The sequence below is a fragment of the Plecotus auritus genome (assembly GCF_963455305.1).
Source record: "Plecotus auritus genome assembly, chromosome: 4".
NCBI lineage: Eukaryota > Metazoa > Chordata > Mammalia > Chiroptera > Vespertilionidae > Plecotus > Plecotus auritus.
The window spans coordinates 9,446,970-9,468,650 of NC_137775.1; the positions used below are offsets into that span (position 1 = coordinate 9,446,970).

General features: G+C 42.6%; 1 protein-coding gene across 1 annotated transcript in view; it reads right to left on the reverse strand.

Moving 5' to 3' along the window:
• Positions 1-522: 522 nt before the first annotated feature.
• CCDC170 (coiled-coil domain containing 170) overlaps positions 523-21,681 on the reverse strand; it is a 69,233-nt gene continuing 48,074 nt past the window's right edge. The window contains exons 6-11 of the mRNA XM_080663889.1: positions 18,930-19,247; positions 10,357-10,557; positions 8,255-8,428; positions 4,920-5,162; positions 3,326-3,562; positions 523-1,309 (exon numbers count right to left, since the gene is read on the reverse strand). Of these exons, the coding sequence (XP_080520015.1) occupies positions 1,124-1,309; positions 3,326-3,562; positions 4,920-5,162; positions 8,255-8,428; positions 10,357-10,557; positions 18,930-19,247 (1,359 nt within the window). The 3' untranslated portion in view covers positions 523-1,123. The remainder of the gene's footprint in view (positions 1,310-3,325; positions 3,563-4,919; positions 5,163-8,254; positions 8,429-10,356; positions 10,558-18,929; positions 19,248-21,681) is intronic.

Below are 21,681 nucleotides of genomic sequence, written 5' to 3' on the forward strand. Positions count from 1 at the left end.
TTAAAAGAAGGCATACTAGTAAAGTGAGAGAAATTCATAATAAAATCCGGATTCTAAAAAAGTACACTATGACTGCGTTGGATATATTGGTAAATAAAACTGTGTAGGCTGTCTTCATCTCATCCGTTTCATGTTAAGAGTTCCATTTTGAAAGTACTGAGATCAGCCCTGTTCAAACATTTAAGAATTACCACCTAGCCCTGACTGGTTTGACTCAATGGATAGAGCATCGGCCTGTGGACTGAAGGGTCCCAGGTTCGATTACGGTCAAGGGCATGTACCTTGGTTGCGGGCACATCCCCAGTAGGGAGTGTGCAGGAGGCAGCTGGTGGATGTTTCTCTTTCATCGATGTTTCTAACTCTCTACCCCTCTCCCTTCCTCTCTGTAAAAAAAAAATCAATAAAATACATATATTTTTTAAAAATTACCACCTAATGCAATCTGGCAGCAACATTTGAAAACACAAAGGTTTCTTACAGGACCTCAGACTATGTATGTTTTATCCAAATAATTAGGTACATTGCTTTTTTAAAGAAATCATATGGATTACACTCATAAACCTTCATTACTTCTGAACTGCAAGTCTTGACTGTATGCAGGCAATTGTCACCCAGAACACAGGGAGCCAGGAGAAACGGGAGGATGGTGGAGTAGCAGAGAAGACACAGCTTTTGAGTCAACATAGAGTCCCTCCCAGTTCTGTCACCAACCAACTGCAATCTTGGGAAGGTGACATCCTCTCTGAGCCCCAGAGAGGTTGTGAAATAAAAACATTAAAGCTTCTCTGTGTGGTGGTTAAGAGAATTAGGTTGGGTAGTAAAGCCCCTGAGTCATAAGAGATATCCCATAAGTAGTAATTCTCTTCCGATAGTTCTCATTCTAGATATGCAATCTAGTGGAATTCTTCTGGGTCCCAAAGTACCAACAAATGAAATACCAGGTGTTTTTAGTGGCGAACTTTTATCTACCTTTGAGATTCTTTGTTGTCAATGATGGATCCTCACTCTATCACCATAGAATATTCACCTACTGATCAAATTTCAAAGGTTTGGAGAATTTGTTCAATTGAGCATCGTGTCCCATGCCTTAGCTCCTCAAGAGATCCCGTGTCCAATGAAGTTTTCAGTGGCTTTGCAGGTGCCTGTCTTGCCTGGTAGTCACATCTTTGAGGCCAGCATAGGTGACAAAGTGATGCTGATGGGAATGGATCAGTCTTTCAAGACATTTGATGATTTCATAGTCAGGAAGAGCCAGGCTGGTCATGTTCAAACCCAGCATCTGGGAAACCACCTCCCTAAAGTCCACCAGCTGGAATATCAAACAGAAACACAGTAACTGAGAGAGCAAATGCATCAACTACTGCTGAGCCAAATGAAACAACAACAACAAACATGGAAAATCCAGGTGTGCATGAGGCAGGTAAGTGACTTACTCTCATTAACCTTAGTTTTCTCATTTATAAAATAAGAAGGCTAGCCTACTAAATTACCTCTAAAGTCCTTTCAGGCACCAACCTTTAGCAATTTCATAACCACTTTTCTGATGAGCCAATGACTGTGGTATTGGCTACCAAGTCAAGAATTCCAATTAAGCAACCGTGAACAAGACTCTGACCTAAGACTCTGACCTAACTAAGATTTCATTTCTCATTTCCAAGGTAGGAATAACTACAGACCTATCTCCCGGGCCTGTTCTGGAACCAAATGAAACGATGGCTGTGTATGTGTTCTGCATACTATGAAGTGCTTTACAAATGGTGGTGTGGTCATGCCCATGGTCATAAGTCCTTATGCTCTAGAATGTTACTGGCAATGTACCTCTCAAACTAAAGGAAGAACAAATGGCAAGAAAGTTATGAGCTCATGACAACAGCAGGGCTTCTAAATGATGCTCAAATCACATCAGACAGATCACCACCATAACATTGGACTCTCTGGGACCCCCTATTAGTCCATCACACACACACACACACACACACACACACACACATCGAGGAGGGTAGGGGGAGGACTGGAGACAATGGTGGAAATGTGCTTCACACCTCTTCGAAATCTCATAGACTGGTTGGTGATCCTAGGCTGAAGCAGAAGCAGATAAATCAGGGACAGCTGGGCGACGCCTCAGTAGAGGTGCCTTCCATCTTAGGAGAGGTGTGATCTAACCTGAAGACAGATATTACATCCACACCTGCTTTCCAAACATTCCCACATTATGCTCATTCACTTCCCAACCTTCTCCCTACGCTGAGTCCAATTTGGGAAACATAACGCTTTCTCCAGCCTTGTCTCCCTGATGAAAAGGTTTCCTTGAAGTTCCCCATCCTTTCAAATATGGCCAAAGCTCTTAATTCTGTAGTGGTTTGACTCGGAGAGTGCTCACGCGTCATTTGGCCTTCCTCAACTCTGCTGACACATGAGCCAGAGCAGAGGCAGCCAGAGAGGAAAATATCCTAGGATCAGAGTCCACTCTGAGCCCTTGGAGCACCAGACAGAGTGAGATGAAAGCCAAAGCATCAGGGGTCAGGCTGCCCGGTACATGCTTCTTCCTGCCTGACCTCTTGATGTGCTCACCAGATAACACTCTCCTCCTTGGACCGGCGAGCAAGTAAGACCTGCTTTATGGTTTACATCTGGGTTTGGTTGGCCTTCAAGTCTGGGTGCCACCGTTGGAGATTTGGGACTATTTCCTGCCGCTGATCTCTGTGGAGATGAGGTTTATCTTGACCTCCCGGGGCTGAAGCCCTGGTGACCATCCGGAGATGTGGGATGATGCAACCTCCAGAAGCAATCAGCGAGCATCATAAAAACCTCCCCATAACCAGAACCTGGCTTTTCACAGGCTTTCCGTTGCTTTGATAAGAAGTCTTTTTCTTTCCTACAATCCGTGCCATGAAAATGGGAATTACTTTTCTTAGTGGAACAAATCATAATGGTTCTTTTAAGGCCAAAAAAGATGCTAGATGGCAGGCAGAGATATTGAAATGATATAGAAAGTTCTGTAAATTGCCTGGCTGGCATGGCTCAGTGGTTGAGCATCAACCTATGAATCAGAGGTCACAGTTCAATTTCCCATCAAGGCACAAGCCCGGATTGTGGGCTCAATCTTCAGTGTGGGGCATGCAGGAGACAATCAAGCAATGATTCCTATCATTAGTGTTTCTATCTCTCTCTCCCTCTCCCTTCCTCTCTGAAATGAATAAAAAAAAATTTTTTTAAAAGAAAGTTCTGTAAATAGTTTATGAAGAAATGTGTGAACAATGATCAAGCTTTGGAACTGTCCTATCTTTCCTAAGTAGGAAGGTTTCATCACCGGGTGTCTACCCACCTGCTTTTCCCTCTTTTCTGCTTCCTCCAGGGATTTCCTTAGCGTCTTCAATTCGCTGGTCACCACCTCTATCGTGTTCCTGGTCCTCGCCTTGTCCTCCTGGGCCTCGTGCTCGGTAGTGTCCAGTTCCGACCTGACAGACATGAGCTTCTTCTCAGCCTCCTCCTTCATCTTCTCCAGTTTGTCTCTGGATCTACTGAGGTCTTCAATGGCTTTGGTCTGCTCCAGCGTTTTAATCTAAGAAGACAAGAGAATGCTGATCGTCTCTTGTGTATTTACTTAGGAAAACTGCATAAATAAGTCAGAGGTCCATGGAATTCACTGAACTCAAAGCTTTTTTATGGGTAAAGAATGAAATCTTTATATAAACTTTGTCAAACATATGTGCGGAATGAACATGTCTTAAGACAGTTATCGTTTATAAACAACATATCAGAGTACCATTATTTGGAAAATCAATGAGAGAAAATGGTAGGTAGCATGATTCTGGAGTTGAACATTAAAATGAAGTCTGCTGGCCCTAGCCGGCTTGGCTCAGTGGATAGAGCATCGGCCTGCAGGGTCTCAGGTTCGATTCCGGTCAAGGGTACATGCCTGGGTTGCGGGCTCGATCCCCCATGGGGGGGTGTGCAGGAGACAGCCGATCAAGGATTCTCTCATTATTGATGTTTCTATCTCTCTCTCCTTCTCCCTTCCTCTCTGAAATCAATTAAGAAATATATTTTTTTAAGTTTAAAAATAAATAAAATGAAGTCTGCTGGTTCTTATGTGTAGATTGCATGAGCTCCCTGGGCCCTTTCTGCCCCTACCCATGGGTCACGCCTGGTTTGGAAGCATTAGGAAGAGCAAAATGTCCCCTCTGCGAGCGTTTTACCACAAGGAAGCCCCGCCTCCCAGGCCCTCTGCAAGCTGCATCACTGCCGGCAGGAGGACCTACCGCAGCGCTCTCCTGGGGAAACGTCTTCTGGCTTTACCAGTGAGGTGCACTGGCCGGCAAGGAGCGGTCATCCGTATTGGTGACGGGCCATAATAACATGTAAAATATGACCTGTGCACATGAAGTTACATATTCATGCCATCGAAATATTTTGACCAAATTCTTTTCCGTTTTAGTTCCTTTCTTCTCTGCATTCACTGGAAATCGGACACCTCAAATCCAGGAAGCACGTCGCCCCGATCTATCTACCCTCCTTGATACTTGATACAATTCAACTCCCAGAGACCAACATTTCACAACTGCCTGCCTCTTCTCATTTCTTCCTTCGCAAATTCCTACACGATGAAACCCTACAGGACCCTTGAAATCATAGCCGCCCTCATTTTAAAGAAGTGTTTTTATTTTCTGGACTTAACACCACCCTGTTGGAGTGACTTTTCCCACAGCAACTACAGCTCTATTTCAAATATGAAAGAGCCACTAAACTGAGCTAATATGCTGACTTGTGCAATGTTTGCACTTTTCCCACAACTCTAGAAAATCAGGGGAAGTTTTCATCTTTTTTTCTGGCGTGTCCATGATGAGGCTGGCACCCTTTCGCAGAAGCGTGTATGGTGACTAGCAAAAAGCAACAAGGGAACAAAGCTGAGCACTTGCCTTAAGCTCATTGGTGTCAGCCAGTTTGGCTTTGAGCTCAGTGTTCGATTCCCGGCACGCACTCAGCTCCTTCTGCAGCCTCTCCACCTGCTTCTGTAACTTGCGTGTGGTGACATTGGCCTCGTCCCTCTCCGCAGCCAGGCCCGTCCGCAGCCGCTTCTCCTCCTCCAGCTGCGCTATTTTCTGCCGGAGGAGGTTCAAGTGCAGTTCTTTGCTCTCCAGTCTGTCTTTCTGAGTCTTGAGCTGGTTTGACACAAACAGGAAGTTTTGAATTGAACAGCCAGTAAACATAGATGATTTTCTCAAATAATGTTGATCTTTATCCACACTTCAATAAGCCTAATATCTAAATCATTTTTAAAAATGGTACTAGATTCCTTCTCCTGACTGCATTTTTATTTCTATCTTTGAAGAATTAATTCTGTAGCTGCAAAGTATGAGATTGAACAGCCAGCGAAAATGGACAGAGAAATAAGCTCTCAACACCTGACTCCCTCCAACATAATGTTCATTTAATAAAAATGTGAAATTGCTTTTAAGACAATGAAAATGAGCCCAGCTGGTGGGGCTCGGTGGTTGAGCACCAACCTATGAACAAGGAGGTCAAGGCTTGACTCCCAGTCAGAGCACATGCCTGGGTTGCGGGCTCCATCCCCAGTGTGGGGTGTGCAGGAGGCAGCCGATCAATGATCCTCTCTCATCATTGATGTTTCTATTTCTCTCTCCCTCTCCCTTCCTCTCTGAAATCACTAAAAATATGTATTTTTTTAAAACAACTAAAATGGGCCGAAACCGGTTTGGCTCAGTGGATAGAGCGTCGGCCTGCGGACTGAAGGGTCCCGGGTTCGATTCCCGTCAAGGGCATGTACCTTGGTTGCGGGCACATCCCCAGTGGGAGGTGTGCAGGAGGCAGCTGATCGATGTTTCTCTCTCATCGATGTTTCTAGCTCTCTATCCCTCTCCCTTCCTCTCTGTAAAATATCAATAAAATATATTTACAAAAAAAAAAAAAAACTAAAATGGGCTTATCAAGGGCAGAATATAGTAAAACAAAGAGACAAAATCCTCTCCAACACCGCACAGCAACTCTACTTGCCCTGGTCTTTCCTGAAAGAAGGCAGGGTGCGAATTAGCACCAAAAACCTAGACTGCCTCATCTCCATCCCTCAGGATGTGAGTAGGCTAGCTTGCTTTAAAGTTCACATATTTTTTAAGTAAGTGATACCAAGGAACATTGTTCAGAATAAGTGCTACCAGGGAAAAAATTTAAAGCTTTGTTTATATATTTAAATTTTAGAAATAGAAGGGACTTGAGGAAAGTTTGAGTTCTTCGGTGTCTTTATTACATGCCTGGCCTTTACCATCCACAAACCAAGCAGGTCCTGAAACAGCACTTATCATTGACAATTAAACTTGATGAAGAAAATTATAGTGGTTTTTAGAAAAAGACTGTGGGCTCTAAGAAGAGAAAAAAAATCCTCATGGGCCTCACATGTCACAATTAGTGAGTGGAATATTAAGTACAGAAACCTCTTTCATCTGTTACAAAAATTAGGAATGAGAATCGTGTAGAATTATAGGATGCTAGAGCTGAGGAACGTCACATTTTTCCTAATTATTATTATTAGTTTTTTTAATCCTCACCCGAGGATATTTTTCCATTGATTTTTAGAAAGAGTGGAAGAGAGAGGGAAAGACAGAGAGAAATATCAATGGGAGAGAAACACATTGATTGGTTGCCTCCTGCATGAGCCCCTACCAGGGCCCAGGTCAGTACGTGTCCTTGACAGGAATCGAACCGGGGACCCTTCGGGACACAGGCTGACGCTCTATCTACTGAGCCAAACCGGCTAGGGCACATTTTCCCTCATTACTGACTCTGCGTTTGTTAAGTGTTCAGAGGTGTGAAGAACTAATGGAAATGTGGGCTTGAGTATCTTGCCTGACGGTGACAGCAATGTCCCTGCCTGGAACCCTTTGTAACAAGGCCCTTTCAATATTTCTCTAACTAACCTCCCTTCCTTGAGCTTCTTCATGTTAAAGTCCACTCTATTACAAGTTCTGTGCATGGGTAATTTTAATAATTACACAAGACTTAAGAAAAAAAAAGTATTAGATATTAACAAAAAATTCAGTTATCTGAGGGAAACTTCAGAAAAAATTGTAGCTCCATTTAATGTCTCTGATGTTAACAGGGGTTGTCTCCTTTCTTTTTAAAATATTCCCAAAGATACAGTACATGGAGAGGAGGTCAAACGTAAATAGAGCATCTTCTATGAGCCAAGAGTTCAAAATGTTATTTATTAAAAATGTACAACCTCCTGAAGTAGGTGTCATCCCCATCTTCAAAATGAGGAGAGGAAGAGAGGAATGCAATTTCCCAAGGTCACAGAGCTGGGTGGAGCCAAATTGGGAATCCAGATGGGACTCATTACATGGCCCGCACACTGTAACTCTGCCACAGAATTTTCTCCTAAGAACTATTACATTTGTGTTTTCCTTTTTCCTTCCCCAATGCCAATGACATAACTAATAATTATGTTTTTATCCTTTTCATGCATTCATTTATTTAGTCTAAACTGTTTCTAGCTCTCCCTTTGAGTGAGTGAAAAGTAATCTCTTCTATCTCTACTTTCTGGTCTAATAGAGCTTTTATAAAGGCAGAGATGGCTAACTGTTCCCCAATTCTCCTCTCCCATAGTTATAGAAACAGTACATTTTTCAGCTAGGGAAATGGCTAGCCGGAGTAAAGATTACCGCTTCAAGCCTCCCTTGCAGCTAGGTTTAACCATCAGAACATATTCCATGGGACATAAACACAAGCTCATGTAGCAATTTCTGGGAACCTCCTTTAAGACAGCTCATGTCTGCACTTTTGCATCCCTCTCCTGCATCCCTTCCTTCTCCAACTTCCTTGCTGGAACACAGATATAATATTTCTAAAAACTATTTTTAACCATGAGGATAAGGACCACCCTAGGGATGGGTGATTAATGAGCTTAAATGAGCTGGGTTCCTTCAAAACTTCACAGAGCTGAGCTGTCACACTAGCCCTAAGCTGCCTACTTCCAGGAATTCATGCAACAGAAGAAAAAATAAAACACTTCTACTTGTTTAAGCCACTGTTACTTTGGGTCTTTATTACTCACAGTCTAACAAAACCTTAGGTGACACACTTGCCATCACTCAGACTTGAAACAGAGATTCTAAATACATATTATTATAATCATGTTTCCTGGCCACATTGGTAATACAGAGGCAGTAATTTATATTTCAATATTGAAGTTTCACAGACATTCATTCTCTCAACACTGGCAAGTTTCCACCTCTCCTACCTTTCTCTGTAAATTGTGGGCAACGGTCTTATTTTCAATGACAGCATTGCTCTCGAGGCGCACCAGCTGCTCCACGCGAGCTAAAACTACATCTAGACGCATGTCAAAGCCAAGTTCAGCAGCTATCTGGTCCAATTTCATTTTCTCTGAGAGCTGGTCCAGAAATTTAAGATACTAAACCCAAGAACAAAAATGAAAATGGGACACAAAAATAAAGTTAATAGGCGATCTCATGCAATCCTCCCCTTTCTCCCAAGTTTACAGGTAGTTCTCATTAAACCCAGTAGGAGCCCAGCCCCCTAACACCAAAGCTTGGTAATGAATTCCTGACCCACCCTGCCAGCTCCACGTCCTGCTCCTTGACCATATTCTCTTGACTCTCCTGGGCAGTGACCTTGATGTTCAATCTACTATTACACACTCTTCTTAACCTTGCCATGTGACAGATTTGCATGCTCCCAACTATTTCTCCATCTCTCTGCTTTGCTACATGCTGCTGCCACCATGCCCCTGCTAGGCTAATCCAGCCCCAGGCATCCACCCATCCAGACCTTCCATGGAGATTTTTCCCACCCAATGTGGTCCAGGCCTCAAAAGTGGAAAATGAAGACTTAATCAGTTGTCACAACACTCTCTATACAAACAACCTTGGACAACATTTTGCTTTAGAAAATGTCTTTAAGAGTTGTGACAGTATCATATCGTTAAAGGAACAACACTCCAAAATGGAGTCGTTATCAGGAAGGTCAAAGTTCATATTTTAACAGGTTAAAGTGACAAAACTGTTCTGGGACCTTCCTCCATTTGATTTCTGTGGCTAAGCTGGCCATGCCAGATGTAGAGTAATGTCTACTAAGTACTTGCTGGATAACCAAATGGATCAATGTGCTTTCTGTATCATCATTCCATGATTTGGGTTCCATCTTTGAGATTTTCTTCTCAATGGCAATAACTCGGGCAATTTCATGTTGAAATAAATATAAATTCCTGATAACTGAAGCAATCCATTGTTTTTTTAATCCTCACCCAAGTATATGTTTATTGATTTTAGAGAAAGAGAAAGGAAGAGAGGGGAGGAAGGGAGGGAGGGAAGGAGGGAGGGAGGGAGGGAGGGAGGGAGGGAGGGAGGGAGGGAGGGAGGGAGAAAAATCATCGATGTGATAAAGAAACATGCTCTGACCAGGAATCAAACCTGCAACCAATATTATCTACTGATCTGAACTTTCTAAGAATCCCAACTGGGTTCCCTACCTTTAGTGTCTAGACCTTCAGAGCCATTCTGCCTTCAGAAAACCTTTTTCTTTTCCTCAAAGCCCTTCCATGCCTCCCCATTACCTATAGGATAAAGCCTCGAGGAATGAGCCTGACCGACCTCAATTATCCCTACCTGCCTCCAGAGCCACCTCCCACCTTTGGCCTCGCCCAGTCTCTTTGTGCCTCATTCGTCTTCTAAACAGTCCTGTCACACCTCCCTTCCTTCATCCCTCCTGCTGTTCCCTCTGCCTCAGATCCCTTCCCCAACTCTTCTGCTGGACAAATTCCTACTTGTTCTTTAAAGCCCCTCACATAAGTCACCTGTGGAATCTGCCCCTTCTCCCCACAAAAATGCTACTTATCCTTCAATGATCAACTCAACTATTGTCTTCCTATAAAATCATCCCTTTATACAGAAGCTATCACTCTTTTCATTGGTCTCCTATTGCTCTTTCTTAATCAGTATCTCTGTTATACACTTATAGCCTTTAGTACAGCAAATTATTTGAATGACTGTCTCCTCTATTGAATTATGAGCCACTTAAGATGAATCGTGAGTTATGTATTCATACCATACCCTCCAAGCCTTCAGTGTCTCATATATAATAGCTGTTCAATATATTCGTTAAGTTTAATTAGATATAATTGAATGATTAGATTTAATTTGAATCAAGGAAGTGCCAAACAATAGGAAGAGACTTCAAAACAATACCCATTGTTCCTTGAAATTTACTCATGATTCAGTACGTAACCATCTATTGAATTGCTGCAAAATTCAGAGTAATTTCAGGTAAAACATTACAGTGCAACAGATGCATCCACCCATGGACATGCCCTCAGGTTATTACCTTTTGTTTCTCAAAACTCAAGTTGTCTCGCAAAACATCTCCAGACACCAGCTCCCCCTCCAGGTGTGTCAGCTGAGCCTGAAGAGCCTCCAGCTTGTGCTCCGCTTTCTGGGCTCTCTGCAGAGCTTTCTGGTGAAACCCAGACTCGTTTTCCAACTGTTCAACAAGCTCAGATATTTGGGCTTCAAGCTGGGAAACCATCTGGAAACAAACAAAACAAGAATAAGCCTTGTTTTAGATGCGCCAAAGTGTTAAAATCTAGTGCTCAGTGTAAGCAACATATTATTTATAACAACAACATCCAGATTCTTCAGAAAAATTGACTAAGAAACAGGTAATTAACCGATGTATTTGAAATAAATCTATATCCATTACCTAATAAAATACTTTTGATTGGCCTTTTTAATTTTTATATAATTCCTCAAATAAGTTACTCCATAAATGTTTATGGATAACACTTACCTCTAAAACTGCCATTAGTTTAGGAATTTTAAAGCTTAGTTGGAAAAAGAGTTCAGACAGATAGTACTTTTAAAACCTATACAAGTGTCAAAAAAAACTATATAAGTATCATTCTTCTACTACCATATATAGTGGTTTAAAGACTATGCAGTGAGTTCATCTTGATAAGCAACCTTGAGAAGTTATCAGTGAATTCAAGAGCACAATGCTACAGGGTGGGGCAAAAGTAGATTTACAGGTGTTCATCTACCTAATAAAAGAGTAACATGCTAATTGACCGTACCTTCACGACGCCCACCAGCCAATCAGCAGTGAGTATGCAAATTAACCCAACAAATGGCGGGTTAATTTGCATACATAGGCACCGAGTGGCTGGGGGTGGGGCAGGACACTTGTGTCATCGCCATAGCGACGATGCAGATGTTCTGCACCACCCCAGGCACCCTGGGCCTCTGGGCAGCATGGGAAGTCAGAAAGGCGGCTCCGAGCCAGAGTGGAAAGGCAGCTCCGGCCAGAGCAAAGGTAGTGCCAGCAGCCAGGGGAAGGAAGGCCCATTCTTGCACGAATCTTCATGCATCAGGCCTCTAGTATGGGAAATAATACAAAAAGTAAAAATAATAATGCAAGAATAAACTCTGTTTCATATACTCACAACTGGAAACCTACTTTTGCCCCACCCTGTATTGCTTCAAGCTCCTTTTTCATTTTCTATTGAGTATTGGTTATTCCTTCACTAACCGTAGTCAGTGGTGCTGCCCCTGGCTACACAGTTATGAGGCAATGTTATCATCTGAACATGTGAAAGGTCAAAATTATTTTAATAAGGTGATTCTGCATAGGATCAATGGAAGTGTACAAGCAGGCAGGACAGTCTGAGTATTATCGACCCTCCTATAACCTAAGGTCACTGCTTCCCTGCTGAATGCCCCAGGACTCGCACGACCCCTAACTTGCCCAATGCTTCCACCCTTCTGTGATGTTGCTCTCTTTGTCCTGACCTTCCCTTAAACCAAGAACATAAGCTTACCCAAGACCACAGGTATACTTTGAGAAACGCAAATTGATCCTTGCAAACCCAGTTTTCATAAAATGTTGAATTCAATAAAAACACCAAGTGTGAGGTGATAAATTTTGTTTTGATGGTTTGTTTTCGACAAGGATAAGGGGAAAGTAGTAGATATTTACATAATACTCAGTACCATTCTCACAGAAATTGAAGTATCTTGATGGTTTCAGATTTACTGCTTCAGTTTTTAAAAAAAACAACTCCTGCTTGCCTATCTATAAACAACCATGCTTAAAGGCAAGAAGAAATTAAAGCTGTGTTCAAATATTTTGAAACAATAGGATTTGTTTTGAGTTACCCTCAGAGCTTAAGCCAGGGGTGGGCAAACTTTTTGACTCGAGGGCCACAATGGGTTCTTAAACTGGACCGGAGGGCTGGAACAAAAGCATGGATGGAGTGTTTGTGTGAACTAATATAAATTCAAAGTAAAGGAGCGGAGGGGAGAGCAAGAGAACCGGATAGAACAGCCGGATCCGGCCCGCGGGCCGTAGTTTGCCCAAGGCTGGCTTAAGCTGAGGATCAATAGTTATAAATCAGAAAAAGAATTCACTTCAATGTAAGAAAAAAATTTTTCCCTGGTCCCTATAATTATAAAGTAATGCGTGTCCTTTGTAAAAGATCCATTAAGACCAAAAAAATACATAAATCAGCCAAAAAATAATTCCCATGATCTCACTGTCCAGAGATAGCAACTATTAATATTTTCAAATAACTTATTTCATGCACTGTTTAAATATCATTGAGATGACACTATATTTGCCATTTTATCTTTTTGCTTTTACCTCACATTTTAAGCATCTTTCCATGTCAGGTAGTAGATTCCCAGTTGCTGGAGATGGCCAGAAGTTGGCCAATCATTAGTTAAGAATGTGCTGGGGTGGGTTGAAGTGCTCTAATCAGGAATGATAGACTACTTGACCTCTAAACTCTCTAATCCTGTACTTGTATGGCTTTCAAGGTCCCAGGACTATGTTTCCATCAATTCTAGACCTCTGAGGGTGCTGGAAATCAAATATTTGTGGGAAGCTGCTCAATGCCACATCCAAGGAATTACATTTCCCAAGGACATTTCAAATTTCATTACAGAATATGAGACTCTGAGAACCATCATTTCATATTTCCCATCCTAACTAATGATAGATCTGATCTTAATGCAAGAGAAAGGTATGCTTGTCTTGGTAGAACATACCAAGGACAACCTACAAAACAATGGCCATCAAACATCGTCCCCAAGATACTGCCTCCTGGGGACTGTTTAATGATATCATATGATACAGCACATTCTTGTGCAGCAGGAAATATGGTTTCACATTTAACTTCAAGTGGGAAATGAGTCTTTCTACCTGAAGATCATTCAACACTTCTCCGATCCCATGGAAACACAGAAAACCTCCTCTGGAGAGATGGGAAACTGAGTGACCTCCTAGCCACAGTCAGCACACTGCAGAACAGAGGCAAGCAAAGTTTTCCATAGAAATCAATCCGCAGAGTCTCCAGTGTGAAGATGACACCTTGAGCAACTGCAGGAAGCAAGACTACGGAAGTGATACTGACCCTGAAGGAAGAAGCAGACATCCTAATGTAGACCAGACTGTGGGACAGGGACTTAGGTGTCCGATCATCCTGGTTTCAAATTCCAACTCTACTACTTGCCAGTGTGTTAACCAGAGCAAGTAATTAACCTCTTTGAAACGTGCAGACTTCGTTATGATAATTAGGTGAGATAATTTAGATCATTTGAGTAGCACGGTGTTTATACTCAATTGACATTCACCACACTGCATACATTTTTATCATCAGTATCACTCCTGCAGTATGTTGTTTCGGTCAATTCTATGCTTTTGTCATACAGAGTTCAAGGGACCTTTTGGGAAGTGTCCTGTGTCCTACGTCATGTTTCTCTACTTATTTTCAGCCCACGAGCCTGAAGTCTTTCTGAGAAGGATAAATAAGGGACAAGCATGTTGAATCAAAGGTGAGAGGGTCTGTGCTGAATCCTCACCCTGTGTGAACCCAAGAGTGTCCCACAGACCTTGAACACTCAGCAGAGCAGAACTTGTAAAACCACCAGGATGTCGATGGTGAACTGTGCAGATACACCAACCGCCCTCTCAAGGTTCCGGAGTCCAGAGAGGATCTAACAGCTGAGAACCTCCAACACTCTATGCATCAGAACTCAGCTTCATAAGCTTACTTAGGTCTCAGTGGATACACCACCAAGTTTTTTCAGAGCTAAATTTACATAAAAGTATCCAAATAAATTAATGTTCCAATCTGATTCAGTTCTTGGGAACATCAGATGCCAGTGCCTGGATGAACATATGTGTCCCACCAAAACTGGTGGTATGTTCTTCACACCAAGAAGTCTAAAGAATCAAGAAGCATTTCTTTCTCTCTTTTTCTTTTTCTCAGTCTCGACTATTAATATACCCCTGATATTCTATGGGACAAAATGTGCCAGGGATTTCGGCCCTAGAAAAAGGTAGAGGATGGGGGCAGGAAAGGGGAAGGGGGCTGTAATAAAGAATACATACCTCATTGTTTTTAAACAAAAAAGGCACTGAAGTAAACCACACTTCAAACCCAAGCAGCTTGCTTTTTTGGAAGGGAAGTAATAATGCCCTAAAAGAATTAATTCACTTCCCAAGGACAAGTTATTGTTGATTTCACCAAAGAGGTTCTTTTGCACTAAGTTTGAGCCAAATGGAAACACGGGAGCTCTAAAACTGGAGAAAGAGCCACTTGGGTCACTTAAGGACCAGTGCCTTTGGACTTAAACGACTCTTTTCTGATTATGCAAGTTATAGTTTTCACTTAAGAAATATATAAAATAAGTTACCAGGAACCAGGTGGAACATCAATCAAATTCTCCTTCCTTCCTGTCAGTATGTGTGGCTGACACTGTTGACTAGCGAATCCTACCCTCTCCACCTTTGTGCATATCAACTTTTGTTATGGGGTGGATTAGGTCCCCCAAAGAGAAGTTTGTTGAAGTCCCCCAGTACCTCAGACTGTGACTTTATTTGGAAATGGAGTCCTTTTTTTAATTTAAATTCTTTATTGTTTAAAGTATTACATGAGTCTCCTTTTTCCCCCATGGAAATGGAGTTTTTACAGAGATAATCAAGTTAAAATGAGATCATTAGGGTGGGCCCTAGTTCAATGTGACTCATATCCTTATAGAAAGGGGAAGTTTGGACACAGAGACACATACAAATAGAAGGAAAATGATGTGAAAACAGAGAGAACAAGCCAAGTGGTAGCTGAGGCTGCCAGAAGCTAGGCGAGAGGCATGGGACAAATTGCCCATCACACTCTCAGAAGAAACCAATCCTGCTGACAGGTTGATTTGGGACTTCTAGTCCCCAGGACTGTGAGACAATATACTTCTATTATTATCTAAGCCCTTCCTCTTCCAGTTCATGATATTTTGTTACAGCTATCCTAGGATATTAATACACTCTAGGGGCTGGGAGAGCCAAAATCCCTATCTGTTCACTCTTCCCAATGCCCTGTAGCTAGGGGTGACCGTGTAACACATTTTTTGGACAATGAAAGATCAGTGGGAATCTGTCGAAGCTTCTTGGTAAATGTTTGCTTAATAAATTTGAAGATTAAGAACAGAACAGAATGATAAGCTCAAAGGGGGCATGGGGACTTGTGGGACACCCCTCAGGTCTTTTGGGGATCGGGGTGGGTCCCCACAGCTCCCACAGAGCTGTCAAACCAAGATGCACGCCACTGGGGAAAACAGAGCCTTATGTGTACATAAAGCAGAACAGAAGAGCTGGTCTAGATAAAGGTTCGTGAGCCTCTATTAATTTATCTTTAATTTCGGAAATGACATGGAAATCAATCACAGACATAATTCTCATCCAGATGATTAACTAGTGAGGCAGCATCTAAAAGGGAAACAAACGTTTTGGCCTCCCCCTATGTCCGTAGCAGCACAATTTACAATAGCTAAGATTTGGAAACAGCCTACGTGTCCATCAGCAGATGAGTGGATAAAAAAAAAAATTATGGTACATCTACACAACAGAACACTATGTGGCAATAAAAAAGAAAGAACTCTTACCATTTGCAGGAGCATGGATGGACTTGGAGAATATTATGTTAAGCCAAATAAGATAGTCAGAGAAAGGTAAGTATCACATGATCTCATTCATATGTGGAATCTAATGAACCAAATAAACTGATGATCAAATATAGACCCAGAGACATAGAAGCATGAACAAACTGTTGAACCTCAGAGGGAAGGCAGGGAGATCATTGGTTGATCTCTCCATTGGAAGAGATCAACCAATGAATTTGTATGCATATATGCATAACCAGCGGACACAGATAATGTGGTGGTGAGGGTCTGGGGGCGAGGGGTAGGAGTGGGCTGGAAAAGGTTAATGGGGGTGGGGGGGGAGGACCTATGTAATACTTTCAACAATAAAGATTTTTTTTTTTAATTTGGCCTCAAAATTCTAAACTAAAACCTGAAAATGTCGCAACTTTCTGTCATTGTGCAACACGTCATTTCAAAAACACGTGTTACGAGTGTCTTGAAATTTCAAGGCTAAATAACATCTAAATACTCATGTAGAAATCCTGGAAATGGACAGTAGAACGTTTCTTTAAAAGAGTGGTATTCAACAGGGGGTAAATTCACCCCCGCTCCAGGGGCCTATGGCAATGTCTGGACATATGTTTGGTTGTCACAAGTTGTGGAGAAAAGGAATGTGAGTGTTATCTAGTGGGGAGAAGTCCAGAGCTGCTACTGACCACCCTACAGGGCACAGAATGGCCCCAAAACAAATGACTGCCCAGCCCCAAATTTCAACAGTGCCCAGGCTGAGGAAGTCTGCTCTAAGATATAGCAAAGCTTTCCAGAAAGAATATTGGACTTTGCTATAAGCACAAAAGGAAGGAACAAGTAGAAATGGCTGCTTGCAAAAGCGTGGGTGGTGTCCTGATGAGAATTGCAAATACCAAGAGTGCAAATGGAGAGCAAAGGGATAAACAAGAAAAGCGATGTTCAGTAAGTAGGAGGCGACACGGAGTGGAGAGCCCAGCCTGAACCCACCGCTGGGCCTCCACGTGGGGATCATTAAATTTCTGACTGTATTTAACCACGGCAACTGGCAGGGTATGCCGCCTCCTCAACAAACACATTCATCAATTTGTATGGCTCCCATTCTTCAGAAACATCTCTAAGACAATATACGAAATCCATTTTCTCCTGATTTTACTTGAAGATGAGTCACACAAGAGGCTGGCTATATGCTTGATTTCAGGCTTTTAAATGGGGAGAGTGGCTATTCAAAAAAAAAATTACAGGGTGGGAGAGGCAGACAAAGGCACTAAAGAGACACTGAATCATTGTAATTGTTATGGGAAGTGGGGGAAGGCCATCCAGCTTAACCAATTTACACCGTTTTGCTTTACAAAATAAACATATACATTATGCTGACAATTTTGTGCCACATTTCGCATGCTGGAATTAAAATAGCTTCAGAGAACATTTGGGAAAATAGCGGAGGGAAGCAATAAAATGAAATGGCAAAGAACCATTAGCGATTGAAGTACATCTATTACTATTCAAGGTAAATAGCCTAATGAAGTTCTTCTTTCTCAGTTCTGTAAGTCACTTCCTTCCCCCCATCTAGTGCCTATCTGTGTACTGAATCACAAGGAAAATGGGGTTCCTCTCACAGGTCCACACCTCTTCAAGGATGAGCACTTGATATCCACAAAGAGAAGAACCCCAGACTGAACAAAGCGGTCACGAGGGTTGCTCCAAGAGCCCACGCGAATGCTGCAGGATTCTTAAAGGGGATTTCAAATGCTATATTGCTAGAGGACATTGACAAGTGCAGCCTTGAACTGTGAGTTAACAATCACTCTAAGGTTTTCAGGAACATTACAAATGGACATGCGAATTTTCTTCTTTTGACCAAGCATGTAAATAGGAGAAACAGTTCCTAATGGAAGTACACATAGAATGTGGGTATGACTCACGTTACACCTCATTGTTTGGAACTTCAATAATTTGCACTGGATGGTAACTTAGAGTTGGGTTGAAGTTGACTTGATGAAGCAAAACTTTACAGAACATGAGATTTATTAATAGTATAAACCAGATAACAAAATTAAATAAGCTTCAGTCATAGGTGTGGGTTAAATCATTTTTCTCCACTTGTTAAATAGATCCCCTAAAAGACTGTTTCAGGCACCTACACATTAGCAACAGAAGGAGCGAAGGAGGGAGAGGAGGAGAAGCAGGGACAGCAATGGTGCACTTTTATTGTTGCTATTTGTCAGACAGCGTGTGAAGGACATAACAACAGCTTGTTTTGCATTAAGCACTTACAGTAAGCAACCACCTTACGAGACAGGTACTGTTACAGGTCTAGGAACCCTTACCTGCGATTCCAAAATCCAAAACCACCTGCAAGCTGGCAGGCTTTCTGTAACTCATTTACCGATAAAGCTGGGACAGCCCCGATTTGGCAGCAAGCCCTGACCCGAGGTGACGTGAGACTCTGCATGAGCTGGGAGGGCCGCACGTGGAGGGGCTGCTCACGGGTTTCGCTGCAGAACGATGCGTGTGGTAGATTCCGGGGCCTGTCCCTGGCCCCACCGAGGGGACTGTGTCAGACTGCCTTCTCTATCGCCTTTCTAAACTCAGAAAAATTCTGAGTTCAAAAACACATTGGACCCCAGGGGCTGCAGGTAAGGGGTGTGGACTGTGCTGTCCCTGTACTGAAGGTGAGTGAACAAAATCTCCCAGGCCATTCTCCGGGGAACCTGCCCCAGGTCACACCTGGAGGAAGGGAGTGTGTGACAGAGACAGGATCCGCCTCGAGGTTCTGACTCCGGGCCCACAATGTAGTCAGCAGCTGGGTGAGTGACTGTCCAAGCTTGGTAAGTACGATGCATAATTGAAAGTAAGAAACTGAAACCACATTTAAATGATACCTGTCACTCACTCAGATAACGCATTCACTGAGGATGCTAAGCGAACGAGTCACTGGCCTGAAGAGGCCTCACTCACCCTTTTCTGGCTCTCTTCCTGGCTGTCCATTTCTCGAATCTTCTCCAGAATGGCCTCCTCCGTGGACCCAATCATGCCCAAGCTGCCCCTCAGGAGGTCTGCGATTTTCTCCCTAAACGAGGTGTGCTGGCTTTGCGAGGCTGCGGCCGCCTCCAGACTGGCCTTCAAACTTCTCTCCAACTTGCAAGAGTCTTTCTTCAAGAGGCTCAGCTCCTGCTTCGAGGCATCCCAGGCCCGCTGGCCCGCAAGCAGCCTTTCTCGGAAGATCTGAACTTCCCTTTCAAGAGCTTCCTTTGCCTCTACAGCACTGAGCAAGTCCTAAGACAATTACAAAAAGTGAGAACAAAAATGTTAGCAGCCAATGAGAGGCACCTACGCTTGCTTTTCAAGGAATCCGGGTTTAATCCTCATTCCATTTTAAAATCTAAATCATCTCTTCAGAAAGTTATTGATGTCAGGTAAATTTAGGTATCTAAAAAAGAGAAGGGATATATGCCCTGGTCAGGTACCTTAATTGGTTAGAGTGTCGTCCCCATATAACAAGGTTACAGACTTGATACCTGGTCAGGGCACATACAAGAAGCAACCAATGAATGCATAAATAAGTGGAACAATAAATCGATGACTCTCTCTCTCTCTCTCTCTCTCTCTTTCTCTCTCTCTCTCTCCCTGAAATCAATCAATAAATTTAATTTTTTAATATATTTTTATTGATTTCAGAGAGGAAGGGAGAGGGAGAGATAGAAAGAAACATCAATATTGAGAGAGAATCATTGATTGGCTGCCTCCTGCACGCCCCCTACTGGGAACTGAGCCCACAACTCAGGCATGTGCCCTGACTAGGAATCTAAACGTGACCTCCTGGTTCATAGGTCGATGTTTAACCACTGAACCACACTGGCCGGGTGATAAATAAAATTTTTTTAAACATAGGAAATATAAATCAGTGCTAGGAAAAAATAAAATTGACATATAAGCCTTTTCTATGTGGACTTCTGGAAAGAGTTAATAAAAAACAAATCATTGGGGGGTAGGGGAGGCCAGGAGAAGGTCAATGGGGGAAAAAAGGAGACATATGTACTACTATTTGTAATACTTTAAACAATAAAATAAAATTTAAAAAAACAATCGTTGACTAATATACTAGTAGATTCAATCCATATCTAGTACTGTATGGTTACAAAACCATTAGTTCTCAAGCTTGGTAGGCAGGGAAATTGATTTTGAATAAACAGTAAACCCTCAGACTCCTAACTAAATACTAAAAATTGACTAGAGGTGTCTCTTTAATACTCGCCTAAATAATACACTAGCATTCTCATAGGAGCATCATTGCATAGAGAGTATAATCTTTCTTTCAATATTCATTGGCTGTGTATCCCCTTTTCTCATGAAGACAAACGAAAACTGGCAGGACCTGGAGAAAGGAGCAGAGATAACTAGCCACTTGGTGGGTGGGAGAATTAAAAGTAGAGGGAGGTAAAGCACCATACGGAGAATAATAATTTCAATGAATGTAAAATGTATCATTAGGTTCATAAAAATAATGAAAGGCATAGGGAAGGTTACCTGAGCACCTATTTCTATTTACCATAATCTAGAATGTTCCAGAGAGACATAAAAGGGGCATCTTGAAAATTCATTTTTTAAAAACCAACACTTGTTGACATCAAGTTCCAAAACACATGCGTTCACATTAAATAAGATTAAGCAGTTGGTTGACCATCTCTGCTATCATATTGCAGCCTACTGAACTGACAAAAATAGTTTATTTTTTTATTAAAAACTAGAGGCCCGGTGCATGAAATTCATGCACGGGGGGGGTGTCCCTCAGCCCAGCCTGCACCCTCTCCAATCTGGGACCCCTCAAGAAATGTCTGACTGCCCTCTCACAATCCAGGACAGCTGGCTCCCAATCACTCGCCTGCCTGCCTTCCTGATTGCCCCTAACCGCTTCTGCCTGCGAGCCTGATCACCCCCTAACCACTCTCCTGCCAGCCTGATTGCCCCTAACTGCTCCCCTGCCAGCCTGTTTGCCCCTAACTGCCCTCCCCTACAGGCCTGGTCATCCCTAACTGCCCTCCCCTGTAGGCCTGGGTCCCCCCCAACTGCCCTTCCCTGCAGGCCCGGTCGCCCCCAACTTCCCTCCTCTGCCGGCCTGGTCACCCCTAACTGCCCTCCCTTGCAGACCTGGTCCCTCCCAACTGCCCTCCCTTGCTGGCCATCTTGTGGTGGCCATCTTGTGTCCACATGGGGGCAGCCATCTTTGACCACATGGGGGCAGCCATCTTATGTGTTGGAGTGATGGTCAATTTGCATATTACTCTTTTATTAGATAGGATAGTAGTTAGGGTAAAAAAAAAACAACTAAAAAGAAACAATATCTTTGAATAACAGATTCTACAAATACACTAGCCAGTAACATTTCAGGCTGCTAGTTAAAATGCAATCATGCCTTTTGCATTAAAACTGAGCTTTAAAAGAAATTTACCTCCACCAACAGTATGTAGACAGGGAAAATATTACTTGAAATGCTCCTTCCTACTTTTTATTTATAAAAGAGAATGTCTTACTTTCCCCCCCCCCCCCCATTTCAGTGATTTTTGTTTTTAATCAAGGAAGCCTCAGGCATCAATTTGAAATAAAAGTCATCGCATGGAGAGGTAGTTAGAGAAGCTCCCTTTCAGAGATGTTATAAGCAAACTAATTGCGGGACCTCTTTTGTGAAACGCTTTGCTCTTCAAGGTCCTGG